General features: G+C 44.8%; 1 protein-coding gene across 1 annotated transcript; it reads left to right on the top strand.

Moving 5' to 3' along the window:
- The first annotated feature begins 2,751 nt into the window (after positions 1 to 2,751).
- On the top strand, positions 2,752 to 15,627 carry ATP6V1E1 (ATPase H+ transporting V1 subunit E1). The gene is made up of 9 exons (XM_090043464.1): positions 2,752 to 2,919; positions 4,363 to 4,428; positions 6,060 to 6,169; positions 7,011 to 7,077; positions 11,114 to 11,203; positions 12,634 to 12,702; positions 13,121 to 13,215; positions 14,184 to 14,271; positions 15,013 to 15,627. The coding sequence occupies exons 1-9, from the start codon at positions 2,887 to 2,889 to the stop codon at positions 15,073 to 15,075; spliced, it is 681 nt and encodes a 226-aa protein (XP_089899590.1). The 5' UTR covers positions 2,752 to 2,886; the 3' UTR covers positions 15,076 to 15,627.
- The last annotated feature ends 77 nt before the right edge of the window (positions 15,628 to 15,704 follow it).

Below are 15,704 nucleotides of genomic sequence, written 5' to 3'. Positions count from 1 at the left end.
AGATGGCGTCACTTCAGCGTCATGGCGTCACGGCCCACGGCGCGGGGGAAGGAGCGGAAGAGCTCATGTGACTCCCCAGCAGCTGCACGTGCCGGAGCGGCTGAATCCCGCTCCCCCCCCCCCGCTTCCTGTGCCAGGAGCCGGTTTCCAGCTCCGGATGCGTCACTGCGGCCGGCGGCCAATGGGAGCCGCTGTGTAAGGGCCGAGTTCCGCGGGCTGCACATGACATAAGTGCCCAGGAGAGGGCGTGAGGCGCCGGTGCTGTAGCTCGTTGTTCCTGCAGGACGTGGCAGCCTTAACACGCTTACCCTAGGGGACCTGGCTGTTGCGTATGTTCCTGGCGGTGCCGCTAGGCTTGGCTGCGTGCTCAGGACCTGGCAGCGTCGTCTTCGCGTGTGTGGGGTAGAGGTGCTAGCTGGGAGTCTCTATGGATGTTATCTTACAAACGGGTGCAGTGGGAGGGCGGCGGAACCTCTGGACAGACCAACGCAAGCGGATAAGGGCAAAGGAGCGTATGCGTGCGCGGAATTGGGACAAGGGGAGAGAGAGAGAGAGAGAGAGAGAGAGTGTGTGTGTGTGTGTGATTCAGTACGTCTCTGTGCGGGGGAACGAACACAACACGCCTGTGTGCGCGTCTGGGATGTGCAGCGTGTATGCATGGGGAGTGGGCGGGACTAGGACATGCAACACTTGTGTGATCTTATTAAAAAGCCCTGCAGAGAAACAGGTTTTCAAACAAAGGTCCCCCCGCCTCCACTCCTGGTCAAAGCAGGGTTTCTCAACCGGTAAGACCCAGGTCGCGGCAGTGAAACCGGAAGTGCCGCTGGGAATTTCCGGTTTCGCTTCTCCGCGCTTCGATTGGCCGTTTGGGGATCCCGCCCCTTCTTCGACTGGCCCCTAGGCCACCCCCCTCTCTTCGACTGGGGGGACCAGGATTTTTTGACCTTACATAGGTGGGACATAAGGTGCAAAAGGTTGAGAACTGCTGCTCTGAGGGACTGGTTAGGATACAGCTGCCTACAGGTCCTGCCTGGCAGTTATCGCAGGGGACAGAAAGACAAGGGGCAGCCCGGAGGTTGGGGCTGACAGAACATGAGACCAGGAGAGAGCTGCAAGACAAGGGAAACTCTGGAGGGTGAGGACTTAAGTACCACCTATCTGAAAGGATGGTGCGTATGTCCATGTTACAGTGAACACCCTTTTTTGACATTAGCAATCCCTGTAAAAGATTTCTTGTTAAGATACGATTTTTAATTGGCAACTACTGTAACTTTCACAGAGGTAAACAAGATCAATTTAAATAGCTGCCAAGTGCTTTTGCATGATCATCTCATTAGATGAATTAAGGTAATCAGCTTGGCAGCACTGCCAGAAAGAAGCAGTAAACAGAACCCATCCCCCTGCACGGGGGATAAGACGCACTCCATTCCTCACCAAGGTGTACAATACCACTGCTGGACTAATTGGACCAGTAAGCTAGCCTGCAACAGAGTAACTAGCATTGGTGAACAGGGAAAAGTTGCTTCTAATCTGAACAGGCTGAGCAAGGGCAAACTTTCAGCAAATGCTTCCAAACCTGGATAAGGAATGATTGAAAATAAGCAAATACCAGCAAGACATAAGGCATTTTTTTGAAATCCCTCAAGTGCTGCTATGATGAGACTGGTGCTGGAGGTGTAAATCATGCAAACCCAGAGCGTGCAGTTCTTCATCCTAGTATAACCACATCACTCCTCCTCCTTCCTTCTCTCCTTGGGACTTTCCAGCATCTCTTGGCCTAAAGGCATCTCAGACAGCACCACTGCTAGGTCTTATATATGAAATCATCACATTGGAAACTCAAAAGTATCATATTTGCTGAATATAAAATTAACCGTTCCAAACAGGAGATTTTACCACACCTCCAACTCTCTTATGAAATATGAACTTTCATTTCTACTCAGGAGAATGTTTACAATATTTTCTTCGATGCCTGAAGAAGGCTGCTTGTGCCCAAAAGCTTGAAATTAAAGAATTGTTTTTTGCAAAAAAAATCTAGGTGGTCTAATAAAAGATATCACCTCTACCATGAGTTCTGATTCATATTTGATGAACAAATCACCTACACTGGACAACTATGCAAACAAGTTCTTTTATACTTTATATTGCTGGTTGTAAAATGCCAGAGAGTGAGAACCGGGTCATAAAAGTTGAAGCACTTCTTTATTTTGAGGCAAGCAGTCATAAGGAAGTGCCGGCAGCAAGCCCAAAAGTCATTTAAGACTCCCTGAGTGACTTGGTTTTTGCATCTGCTGCATGAATTCACTGCCTCAAAAAATATCCTATGTTTTCTCAGGTATGCAGATTGTAGCCATATTGGTCTAGAGGAAAAAGCAATCAGGGCTCGTAGTAGAGATAATATCTTCTATTACACCAACACGATTTTGAACACTTATTGATGGTACATCCTACAAGGGTTGAAGTTATCTGATAATTATCGTGTGCCTGGCAACACCGCTCTGCAGATACAAGCTTCGTTGCCGTGCTTGGCCGGGTATACCTCGTACCCCCGCGCGCCGGCTGCAGCCTCCCGACTTGCCCGCCCCATGGTATCTCCAGCCACGCCGGCCCTCGCTCCCCTCCAGGCCCGCCAGATCACGTGCAGGCCATACCACTCAGGGCAGGCGGGCGAAACCATTCCTTGCCGGCAGCACGCATGCGCAGCTAGGCTCCGCCTTCCCTTGGCTCCCATTGGCGCGCGTAGCTGTGGGCGGGGTCGGCGTGACGCAGGCCGCAGCGGTGACCCCGACCGGATTCGATTCCGTTCAGTACCCGGCCTGGAGTCCGTAACTGCTGCCCAACTGTCTCCCAGCGTTAACCGCTGCTGACGTCACCGTCCGCTTCACCATGGCGCTCAGCGATGCCGACGTCCAGAAGCAGGTGCCGGCGCGGGGTCGGGGCCGGGACCGGGACCGGGACCAGGCTGGGGGGAAAGGGGCGAGGGGCGTCAGGACTCTCCAGGATCAACGTGCAACCAGGCCTTGAGCACGGCGCTTGCCCTTTGTAATAAAAACGGGTTTGAGTGGGCGCCAGCAGTTGTGGAAAGGAGCCCAAGAGGTCACTGCCCCCAGCGGCAGCTGCTGCTGCAGGCGCACCTGACATCTGTAACTGCCTTTTTCCCCCACCCTCCCCTGAAATGAAAATGCAGTTTACAGTAAACTGACCATGTCGCTGCCATGTAGGTCATGGGACAGAGCAGGAAACTGCCTCTTCTGAACTGTGTCCAGGGTTTCTAGAGCGTCTCACAGTACTTCTCCATGGAGAGTTGCATTCATACCTACTTACCTTGTTCGGCAGACCCTGGTTAGCGCCAGCTGCAGCTCATATAGCAGATGTAAATCCCTGTGGATGGTATAAGAAAGATGCCCCTTTTCCTGTGGCGGGAGGGAACACTAGTCCTCTTCCCATAGGAAACTCTCCTGTGAAAGATCTTCCAACTTCAGCGGAAACTAATTTCTTGTAAGAATGCACCTTGTAGCACTTGTTAAGGCTGTCATCATTCAGAGTCTCGCTCTTTGGAGGTCTTTTTGTGTTTCAGTAAGAGGCGAAATACACTTCAGAGTGTTTTGTGATCTGGGATCATCACCACGTCACAGGTAGTGCCTGCTTTGCTCAGCCCTGTCACAGCCCTGTCGCCCTGCGCTCTCTTGAGTTGGCAGGCATGGTTCCCTGAGCAGCTGTTCTAATCCTGGTGTTATCAAAGGTCTGTTTCTTTTCCAAGTTCTGGGACAGATCCTGTAGTCCTGTAGCAGCGGATCCTCAGCGACTTGCCATCAGTTCTCAAATACTTACAAGCTTAGGTTGGATCCTCAAAGTTCATGAATCCTTCACTTTCGCTGCAGGTCCCTTTCTTCTCTCTGAAGCAGTCAAAACTTGTCCTTGGTCTGAGGGGAGCTCTGCACTTGCTAAGAAACATCAACTGTTCTCAAATACTGTAATTCCTTAACTTGTGATGATTCCAATACCAACCCAGAGACATGGGAAGCGGTTGCAAATGATTCAACACATCTTTGTGTATGGACACTTGTCACTTAAAAGACTGCCCAGCTGGCCCTTCTTGTAGCCCAGGGGGGCTGTACCAATACTATTTTGGAGCAATGATATAGAGGCTGTTGAGATCAGGTTTCAGTTTTTTGTTTCTAATCTAAATGTTCCTTAATTATGTGGTGACTTTTGTGTTTGCCAGTAGGGAAGACTTCCTTTCTGTGAAGGCAATGCTACTATATATGAGAGGGGGGGAGTACTGTGGAGTTCATGGGGCAAAAAGCTTGCTTCTCTTGAGTGCTTTCTTACAAAAAATAACTGCTTTTTTTGCTGTTACAGATCAAGCATATGATGGCTTTCATTGAGCAGGAAGCTAATGAAAAGGCTGAAGAAATAGATGCTAAGGTAAAAATATCACATGTGGAACAGCAAAAAGGATTATGTGCGATGTCCTAACTAGCTTTCCAGTCACCCCTTAAACAGGCCTACAATATTTCCATGAGGCCACTGACTTGCTTCACACACACACAGTAACTGCATAGCAGAATGTAAGATACTGAATTAGGTTAATGTCAGAGTAGCATAATCAAACTAATTGAGCTGATGCTGTTTCCACATCTCCTTGTGATTGCCTACATGTGAAGGTATTAGAATGGAAAAACACTTTTTGATTCAACACAGCAGGAGATCTGATGATGATATAAACTGGGACTTTTTGCCCCAGACAGATGGGATTAAATTACTTGCTTCTGAAATTTATTGGTTCTTAAACAAATGAATGTGATCACTCCAAGCTGTATTTAAGATTTATCCAGAACTCTTTCTGAAAATTAATTTGGCTTTCAGTCTCACTTTTTCCATTGTGGCTTAAGTGGGGGACTACCTTCTAAATCAAAAGAAGGTCCTTTTAGCCATGTGTTCTTATAGACTTGCAGTGCAATAAAAAGATGCAAGTCAGTGTTGGCTGCCTCATTTCGGTGATGGCTGGTGTATAAACAGGCACCACGATGGGATTAACAATAAGCCTGTGCAACTACCCTCTTAGTTCCAGCTGTGGTCTTACAGATGTTGATGAACTAAAACCAGATTTAAATTTAAGGGATGAAAGCAAAAACCAGGCACCTACCTTGTCTTGCATTCAGCAAATGCATACTCAACCCTCTCCATATGAACCAATATAATAGTGGCCAGCTTGTGTGGCATAGTCATGTGCTAAAAAGGTTGATAAATTCATAAAATGTCATGGCAGCTTTTGTTTTTGCTTTTCTTTTTTTTTTTTTTTTTAAATGCATGGTTGGCTATATTATGCCAAAGTCTTGTTGAAATTAGACTGATTGTTAAACACTAATACATGTTAGAAATGTTTTTTTTTCTTTCCCCCCTTATTTCTAAATAAAGGTGATGTTCTTTAGTCACCAGTTGAGACTCCTTGCACATCTATAGCTGGATATCGTTAATATTGCCCACTTTCATGGCCTGTTTTACATATATGTTAGTGGACTGCACTAAAAAAGCAGCAAGTCTTCCTGCCTATAGCCTTGTATAAGTAACCTCTAAATGTAAGCAGTTTAAGGGTACTATACAGGCTGTAGTAACTGTCAAATTACCACACGTTGGTGTGATTCATACTGTTGTGGTGTCTATTTTCCATATCTTTTCCAGTTCCAAAGATTAGCCTATGTTTATTTAAGTGTCCTGAACTGAACTTTAGGTTGCTGCTAGGTAGCACACCAGTATTTGCTCACTAGGTAATGCTTGAGTTATATATCTTCGCCTGTTTAGAAACAAAATCTGGAGGAAAAAATAAATAGTGTGGCTTCAGCAATATTCTGTTTGGAGAATAGTGACAAAGTCCCTACGTTAGCAAAATATACACCTAAGTCCCCTTGACGACAGTGAGATTTAAGTAAATGCTTTGTCTAGTTAGGGCCATAATTCTCATCCCCCCTGCTTCTAGTTTATTGATGTGAATAAACTGAGCATCCTTCCAAACTCTTGTGGAGTCAGCTTCATTTCAACTCGGACTCTCACCATAGGCAGAAGAAGAGTTCAACATTGAGAAGGGTCGGCTCGTGCAGACACAGAGACTGAAAATCATGGAGTACTATGAAAAGAAGGAGAAACAAATTGAACAACAAAAGAAAATGTAAGTTGCTTAGGCTGCCTGTTCTACTTCAGCACCTAAACATTCAACGTGCCATTATATAGATATATAAATAAAATCTTCCCCTAGCAAATGGGGATGGTGTAGCTAATCCACTAAGTATTGCAGAATACAGACTTTCACTTCAGAACAAACTTTCATGGCTGTGATATAAGGCAATATAATCTTAGAGCTGCAGGCAGCCCCAGTGTTGTTGCTGTTTTATAGCTTTCCTTGGTAAACTGCAACTTGAAACTGTTCAAGCAACAAGTAGTGCTGACCAAGCACTGCAGCTCCATGCAGGAGAACAGAGTCCAATAAAGGGAGGTTTTGGGGTGGCTGGAGTGTTTTGGTAAGAAAAATTAGTCTTATAGCATGAGTATAGAAAAGAACTTTGAAGCATCTGAGCATGTGTGGGTGGGGGAGCTTTCTGGCAAGTTTCTAGATACTGGACAGTGGCTGGTTTTGGTACCAAACCAGATCTAAAGACAGTAATCTACTGAGAACTCCAGCAGCTGTGATTTAGAGGGTCTCCCCCTCCACCGCTATCTAGCAGACATGCTTCATAACTTAGATGCAGGTTATTTTATTGTGCTGATCTCAGCAGTTATCTGTCTCTTAAGTAACTTTTTTTTTTTGCTTTTGTTGTCATTCAGCAAGCTACCCTTTCTAGTAAGTTATTTATTGCTGCTGCTCCTGAAGCAGATTCAGATAAGTAACCAGGCTTGTGTTCAAAATGATAGTGTTACTTAAAAATGTCAAGCTACACAGTTAAAATTTCACTGCTCTACTGTCACTGTTTAGTTGTTGATGAACTGATTGAACTTTTCCATGCAACTTGCAGTCAGATGTCCAACCTGATGAATCAGGCAAGATTGAAGGTCCTTAGAGCAAGAGATGACCTTATTGCTGTGAGTACATGCCTGTGTTAAAAGGGCAGGGGATTTTCCATGTCCTTACTTAAGAAGTCTGCTCTAACCATTAACACTGGTACACTTAATTTCTATTAAATTTAAGTCTAGTGGACTCCAACCCTACATAACATGCAGAACGGTTTCACTAGCTGTCTTGAAAGACTATCATCAACTAAGAAGGATTTAAGAGTGAAGCCCAGCTTTAATAAATTGTCCTGGTGTCATGCTTTCACAGCTTAATTTATCTGATGTTCTAGGAAACTACATGGTTTCTGCCAGAAATTTCACTTGGAGCCTGTGGCTAAGCTCTGCTTTTGGACAGTGTCTGATACTTGTTCATAGGCTAGGAAATGCTTGTTACACAACATGGTACAAAAAGAGGAATTAACTGTGGGTGAACCAGTCTACAAAATGTTCAGTTGTTTTAGGCAACTAGAACTTAGTGTCTGTGGTAATTCTAAAATGGCTATGTTTCAGGAAGTAGACTTAAAACAACATTTAATGGAGTAGAGGCCTGTGAATGAAAAGTTTTAGTACTTGGTCCATCTGGTGACCAATTTATGCCTAGAAATATGGAAAGTGATACTTTCTATAATTATCCTAGGGAATATAACTGTTAAGCTCCACAAGTCTCACTCCTATGAGATGGCGACATGTAGGGGGTGGACAGAGGTCCACGTGCACCCCCTGTAGCCTGCGTTTCCTGTTTAGGCGGCAGATGGGCAGGCAGGAGCGTTGGTGTCCACCCTGTGAGTGCCGGCCAGGGAGCAGGGCCGCCAACAGAAGTGGCCATGGGACTTTTTTGGTGAGTGCGACCAGTGAGATTGGCCACCGAGGGACACCGCCTGCATGTCCCCCCACCAACTAGTCACTGACTCAAGAGGCAGCAGTCTCCCATGCTCCTATGTTGCCCTGGACCTGTTATATCATCTTCAGCAAGATGGTACTGAACCTTTCCCATCTAGCTTTAAAATTCTTGTCCTGACTGAGAGGCAATCTATACAGCCTAGGTACTTGGTAGTGCTCTGAACCATTAAAATAGTCCTATTTGAATAACGCTATTCTGAGAAGAGGCATTCATTTTTATATTTAAAAAAATTTATTTCTTTCATCCTGGAACCAAACTAATAATATAGGTTAAATTTAGAAAGATTTAAAATGTGCTGCACAGAAGAAGTTGAAAGAGTTGACTCCACCAAATTAGTCCATGCTGTAGAATTTCTGGCTACTATCAGCTGACTCAGCCACATGCTTCTGAATAGTTCATAACACTTCCTCCTCCTGAAATATGCCAGGTCACAAGCTACAAAAATCCTTAAAAATGGACTCTAAAACAGACTGAGGAACAAGTGAAATAAGACTTGAGCCTCAGTCTTAAAGCAGGGGGGAAAGGGGGCAGACTAACTCTGTGTGTGTGTATGTCCCTAAAGTTCAGCCACCAAACTAAAATAGCTATTCGCACAGCTCTTTTACATGTCTTATGGGCAAAGGCCTAGAACCATATTTGTTTGTGCTCCTTAAACAGATAAAAACAATTCCTTTTTTATTGGCTCTGAAAACAAGACAATCATTAGGACACGATGGAAAACTTGGTTGTCACACCAGACGGCAAAGCTAACATGTTTAACGATTTCTTTGCTTCCGTCTTCCTAAGTAGGGACCAAAACAGCCACCTCCCTGCTGGGCCCCCCTCGGGCCCCGGGGGAGGCACACCTGGGCCACAGGTTAGCGAGGATTTTAGTTAGGGAGCTTCTGGAGGGGTTGGACGTATTCAAGTCAGCCAGTCCGGATGATCTCCACCCTAGAGTTCTAAAGGAGCTGGCCAAGGTCATTGCAAGTCCCCTGGCACAACTTTACAAGCACTCGTGGTGCTCCGGTGAGGTGCTGGGATACTGGAAGAGGGCCAACGTGGTCCCCATCTTCAAAAAAGGCAGGAAGGAGGACCCAGGAAACTATAGGCCGGTTAGTCTTACCTCAATCCTAGGCAAGCTGTTCGAGAAAATTATGCTGGCACACATCCAGGAGGGGCCAGCAGGGGACTGCATGTTTAGGGGCAACCAACATGGGTTCATCAGTGGCAGGTCCTGTCAGACCAACCTGGTGGCCTTTTACGATCAGATCACCAGCTCATTAGATGCAGGGGTAGCAGTAGATATAGTCTTCCTGGACTTCTGGAAAGCTTTTGACACTGTCTCTCATCCCGTTCTCATTAAGAAACTGGGGGACTGTGGTGTAGACACCCACACAGTCAAATGGGTCACCAACTGGCTGGAGGGCCGAACCCAGAGGGTGGTAGTGGATGGGTCCTTCTCAACCTGGAAGGACGTGGGCAGTGGGGTTCCGCAGGGCTCGGTCCTCGGGCTTGCACTGTTCAACATCTTCATGAGTGATTTGGATGAGGGGGTAAAAAGCACCCTGTTCAAATTTGCTGATGACACTAAGATGTGGGGGGACGTGGGCACACTGGAAGGATGCAACAGGCTACAATCAGACCTAGACAGGTTACAAGGGTGGGCGGACGAGAATAGGATGGGTTTCAACACAGACAAGTCCAAGGTGATGCACCTTGGGAGGAACAACCGGCACCATACCTACAGGTTGGGGAACTCCCCTCTTGTCAGCATGGAGGCAGAAAAGAATCTGGGGGTCATCATTGACTCCAAAATGAACATGGGCCGGCAGTGTGGAGAGGCAGGAAGGCCAACCGCACCTTGTCATGCATCCACGGATGCATCTCGAGCAGGTCCAAAGAGGTGATCCTCCCCCTCTATACGGCACTGGTCAGGCCGCAGCTGGAGTACTGTGTCCAGTTCTGGGCGCCACACTTCAAGAGGGATGTCGACAGCATGGAGAGGGTCCAGAGGAGGGCCACTCATATGATCAGGGGACAGCAGGGCAGGCCCTATGAGGACAGGCTATGGGACCTGAACTTGTTCAGCCTCCAAAAGAGAAGGCTGAGGGGGGATCTTGTGGCCTGTTATAAACTAGTCAGGGGGGATCAGCGGGCATTGGGGGAGTCACTGTTCCCCCGAGCACTGCCAGGAGTGACCAGGAATAACGGTCACAAGCTGGCAGAGGGTAGGTTTAGGTTAGATATCAGGAGGCGCTACTTCACGGTCAGGGTGGCTACGGTCTGGAACCAGCTTCCAAGAGAAGTGGTGCAGGCTCCTACCCTGGGGGTGTTTAAGAGGCGGTTAGATGCACATCTTGCTGGGGTCATTTGACCCCAGTATTCTTTCCTGCCATGGCAGGGGGTCGGACTAGATGATCTGCTCGGGTCCCTTCCGACCCTAGAAACTATGAAACTACTAGGAATGGAATAGCAAAATTGGGTTCTGGGCTTCTTGAATTGGTCTCTCTGGAGCCATGTTCCAGGGCATAGCATACTGTTTGCCTGCATGCGTGGAGTAACTACCTTCTCACAAGTGAAGGCTATCAGGTGAGCATTTGGGGTGAGGGCTGGACACTGCTATTTCTTGGCCTGACTCTTCCGTGTAAGCTTCCTGTATTGCCACTTATTACTGACAGTGGTCTTCCCTTAGTGTAGAGTTGCCTAGCTATCTTATTTTAACCAGGCCAAGCCAAGAAAGTTACTGGTATTACAGGAAGCCTCATTTTTAATATAAGGGATTTGTGCAGGTAGAAGACCAAAGGGGTAGTCAAGTGCTCTCTAGTGTGGACTGCCATAAGTCTTCTGATGTCATGCTAGTGCAGTTAATAGTGTAGGAGAAATGGTTCTTACTCAGTTTTACCAATACTATTCCATCTGAACAAGATAATAGTTAAAAGCTATTCTACTACCAAGGTTTCCCTTTTCCAAGGAAAGGAGTTGATGTCTAGTTATTGCCTTAAGTTTTAAACAGGGCTGGGGGAAGGGCTCTGGGAAGCTGCTGTGCCAGGAACACCAGCTGGAAGAGAAGTTCGCTTGTTGAGAGGGGCACAGTGTCTGTCCTGTTCATACAGAGGGATGGTAAGCATAGAATCAAATGAGTAGAGCCCACTTGTTTGTTCACATGATCTCTTCTTTCTGTAGGACTTGTTGAATGAAGCCAAGCAGAGACTTGCCAAGGTGGTAAAGGATACTGCTAGGTACCAAACTCTACTAGATGGACTAGTTCTACAGGTAAAATACTCCAACCACAGCAAAAAAGCTGTCTCTTCAGTCCTACCTCAAGCATGAACGCACTCTGGGAGTACTGCTGCAGTATAGAGATCACCTAGAACATGTGTTTTCAATTTATTCCCACTAGACCTGGAAGTCAAACTTCAGCTTTATGCAAGGCCCTGTTGTCTGAGGTGTGCCATCTAGGTTCTTGAGGAGTTTCATATGAATGTGAGAGATGGTTGTCACAAACTCACAGAAACAGTAACTGGCTTCTTAAACTGTCATTGCTTCAGGATAGATGAAAAGTAAACACAAAGGAGTATGTACTTAAGCTTTCACTACATATATTTGGGATGAGCTCTTGAAATGCATGCTTGTTAAAAGCTTTTTTTCCCAACTGAATAGTTCATGATCCTGTCTGTTTGCATTTCAAATTCTAGACAGTGAGCCAAGACTTGTGTGACTATAGCTTTGTATAAACTTAAGTGACATAGTACATCTAACTAGATCTGCTTCACTACCTCCATAACCAGGCTTCAGGCATTGGATGTTACTTTGGTCAAAATATTTACCTTTTTTTCAGAAATATAGCAGCTACAAACACCAGGGTTTTAATGGAAGCTTACTACTTTAACTGTGCTAGCTGCTATGCTAATACAAGAGCCTGAAACAGGCGCTACCTTTTTGCCAAGAATTCTGTTTTTATTTGTATGCTCCCCAGCTTAAAATAGCAAAGACTCTCCAGCACAGTCAGTTGCCTTTCCAGCCTTTTTATTAGCTTTCTATTCATTCCCCTCCTTTGCTGAGCTCAGACTTGCCAAATAAGGTTGCATTATAACACTGACATAGCACAATTCAGTAATACATGTAGCTTTTAGCCCTGTTTATTGCTGTGTGTTTGCATGCAATAATAAACCTGCAAAGTGGGGTACATTTTGCCTAGAGTCACAAATTCAGGGCATTCTAATCTCTCACTTGTCTGCATCTTTCTATAGAACTTCAGTAGAGCTGGAGATCACTGGACAGATTTAGAATTGTTGCAGACCTTAAGAAAAAGCTGTGCAGGCTATTTACATAGATGCAGCTTGCCTGGTCCAGCTGGAAATACTAACGTCCCTCAACCTGCCTCTCTTCTTCCATCCTTCAGTGCCCGTCTTGGCCAGCTCTAACAGCATTTTAGTTACAAATTTGGACTGTCCAGCTTGTACACAGTACAGTCTATAAGTTCTTACTGGTTTCACATTATTGATCATAATAAGTCCTATCTTGGGATGACTGGTAAGAGGGCTTGTAGCCAGTGGACAGTTTGATAGTCAGTCAGTGAGATGGGAAGCTTCTGCCATTTCTTGGACTTTAAACTAATTTCTCATTGCATTGTGGCTAATGAGTTATAGTGGTGCTAGAAGTTTCCTTCATCTCTATTTTAACATAATTGTTGTTTTGCACAGGGATTCTTTCAGCTGCTTGAGCCTAAGGTGTTTGTTCGTTGCCGGAAACAGGATCTCCCTTTGGTAAAGGTAAGACTAGAATGGGAAACAGTGTCTCCATAGTTAAAAGCATGGAACTCATACTTGAAACCTGGCAGGTAAAGTCCTAATGCAATAAAGCAACTTGCTACCAGATTAAAATAAATAGATAGAAGTGTTGCAATTACCTGATCGTTGGTATTGTATACTTTTCAGTTCAGGAAATGTCTTTTGTTTAGAAAGTGCCTTGGGCCTTCTTCCAGTATAAGGAATGATGACAGGAGTTAAATGGCTTTTAAAAGTAAGTCTCTTCCAGAACAGGGTGAGACAAATGAACGAGTCCATGAGTTCTGGCTCTTCCCCTTTTCTTAATATGAGTTTGATGGTAGTCACACGCACCATGTCTGAGCAAATAATTCAGTTCACCCCAAGCTCTCTGACCTTAACTAAGGATCTATTTCTGTTCTAGACTGCTGTACAGAAGAGTATTCCTGCCTACAAAACTGCTGCAAAAAAAGACATTGATGTTCATGTTGACCAGGAAACGTTCCTACCAGAGGAAATGTAAGGAATTTGGCAGACATTGGTGCTGGATGGTAATCTAATGCAGTTCTCTAATGAGCTGTTAGTTGTTGAGGGAGTGTGAATAAGCAACTCTTCTGGAAAAATGAAAGTAGTACCCTCAAAGCATATCTGTTGCTGTTTAGTGATAGCTGGCACCAGAGGATCTGCACGTAACTAATTCTTACCAGGCTTAATTATTATAACCAAGTAATGATGTTAATAAGCAAGCAGACATGCTTGCAACCTTCCTAAACTAAACACAAACTTTGGGGCAGATTGTCTGCAGTCAACAGCAGGTAGAAACATGGCATAACTTTTACAGTCCTTGAGTGGAGTCTGAGGTTCCAGATAAAGCAAAAAAAGAGTCCTAAGGGCTGATGCAAGTTATAACTTTCTTGTTACATAGTAAACACCTGAATAAACATCTCAAAATAAGATTTAGTGATAGAAACATAATAGTAAGAAGAACTAACTGGATTATACTCCAGTCTCTGTAATTGTCTAATACACAGTTGGATGCAAAGTCCAAAAAAATCCATAAAATATTTACTCTGGCCTCCCCACACATCACAAGCCTCAAAGTGTCTGCTGAATTTTTTTGTGTTGTTTATTTGTTTTGTTATACACACAGTATAAATGGTGTAAGAAATGTCATTCTCTTAAGAATATTTGTAGGCTGCTCTCTCTCCTCCCAAGATCTGAAAATTGTGAGACATTTATTGGATGCTGTGAAAAGACTCAATGCCTCAAAGTGCAACTTCTTTGTTGCTCAGATCCCTACTGGCCAGAGTATTATTAGGGCTAGTGTTGCTGTCTAAATAGCAAGAGCAATGCAATTCAGACTAAAGTTTGCTTAAAAATGAATAGTGGGCAGCACCATCGGTTCATTGTCTTCTTGACGTGCATTCAAGCATGTATTTAGCTCTGCCAAGTTATGATACGTAATATTGAATCATTTCTCTCTCTAGCGCTGGAGGTGTTGAAATCTATAACAGCAATGGGAAAATCAAGGTTTCCAATACTCTGGAAAGTCGGCTGGATCTCATAGCCCAGCAGGTAACTTTGGGGAAAGAGAAGTTGAGGTTGGGAAGTATCTATTCACCCAGCTCCCTTTTTGTGCCTTCATCATCTTCCCAACATTGGACTAGCCAAGTCTTGCTGTTAGCATCTTTGAATTTCATCAAAGTCCAAATCTTCAAAGTAAGATTTGTGGCAGTCTCATGTTTTAGGTAGATGACAAGCAAAGACTCGTAAATTCAGCTGTCCTGACTTGTGGGAGCTTATTTATGCCACTATGTAGTGCCTACATGAAGTCTTTTGCATGGGGAATATAGACTTCCCTAGTCAAAATGTCTAAATCTAACCTAGATATAGATTAGTCCACCCTAAACCCAGAACAATTTTTTCAGTACAGAAATTATCTGATACAAATAGTAGATTTAGCCCAGTCTGTTCCCTAGGGAAAAATGAATCCTTCTGGCCATGGTCATTGCAATATTCATTCAGGACTGCCAGTCTGGCTATTGCCTAAATAGCAGCAGCTCTCTGTTACTTTTTGGAGTTACCTGGTCCCTCTGCTTAGGATCTTGACTACGCTGACACAAATCTTGTGTTCAGTCATGTCGGCAACATGGAGCTGTTTGGAATTTTCCTGAGCTATTTTTGTCCTTGGCATATCACCCACCGGTTCCTATAATCAAGCAACTAGGTGCTCAGTTATTTTACTGCTCCTTAAAGCAGACAGTATGTGAAGCATCTTCTAACACTCTTGTGCTTGTTCTTGTGCTCTCTCAACAGATGATGCCAGAAATCCGAGTGGCACTCTTTGGTGCCAATGCCAACAGGAAGTTTTTGGACTAAACCTCTTTGAGGAAATGTGGAATCTGTTCCACTGCCATACTGAAGAGATGCAAATGTGTCTGCTAACTTTAATCTTGAAATGTACCTATTCAGTGCTCTGTGTCATCCAGTTTATGTTCTTCAGTGGAATAACTTTTGCATACCTGCTGTGCTTAGCCTGACTCAGTTTTGTGGTGATTTATGTATTGATCAAAATGAGGGGATGACCACCTCATCTGGAAGTGACACTAGAGAATGGAGACTGTTGGGCTTTTGGCTCTGTTCTGTGCTGCTTTGGCTATAAGACTAGTGGTCCAGTTAGGCCAACTCATTCTGTTGGCCACTTGTGTTTTCATGTTACCTAGTCTTTGACCATACAATATGCCCATGGGAGCTCTCTTTCCAATTAAGGCCTTCAGTGTTGTGCAGGGAGCATGCATTCCTCCCCAGGGTCAATAGTCTGACTTGTGTTACTTGGTCAGGGCCAGAGTTTCCTGTTCTGTATATGTGATTTTAAAAAAAAGAAGCCTGAGCCTGTACTAAAATTAAAATAAAAAGGTGCGTGTCTACAGAGACCTTTTGTAATCAGTCTACGGTGCTGCTATCGAAGTGTAACTGTGATGAAGGGTGGGGCGTAGTTGTTTTATCTA

The sequence above is a fragment of the Crocodylus siamensis genome, chromosome 4 (assembly GCF_052110815.1).
Source record: "Crocodylus siamensis isolate JL-2025a chromosome 4, ASM5211081v1, whole genome shotgun sequence".
In the NCBI taxonomy this organism is placed as follows: domain Eukaryota; kingdom Metazoa; phylum Chordata; order Crocodylia; family Crocodylidae; genus Crocodylus; species Crocodylus siamensis.
The sequence above is the reverse complement of the archived record's forward strand: the minus strand, read 5'-3'. Positions and strand labels throughout refer to the sequence as shown.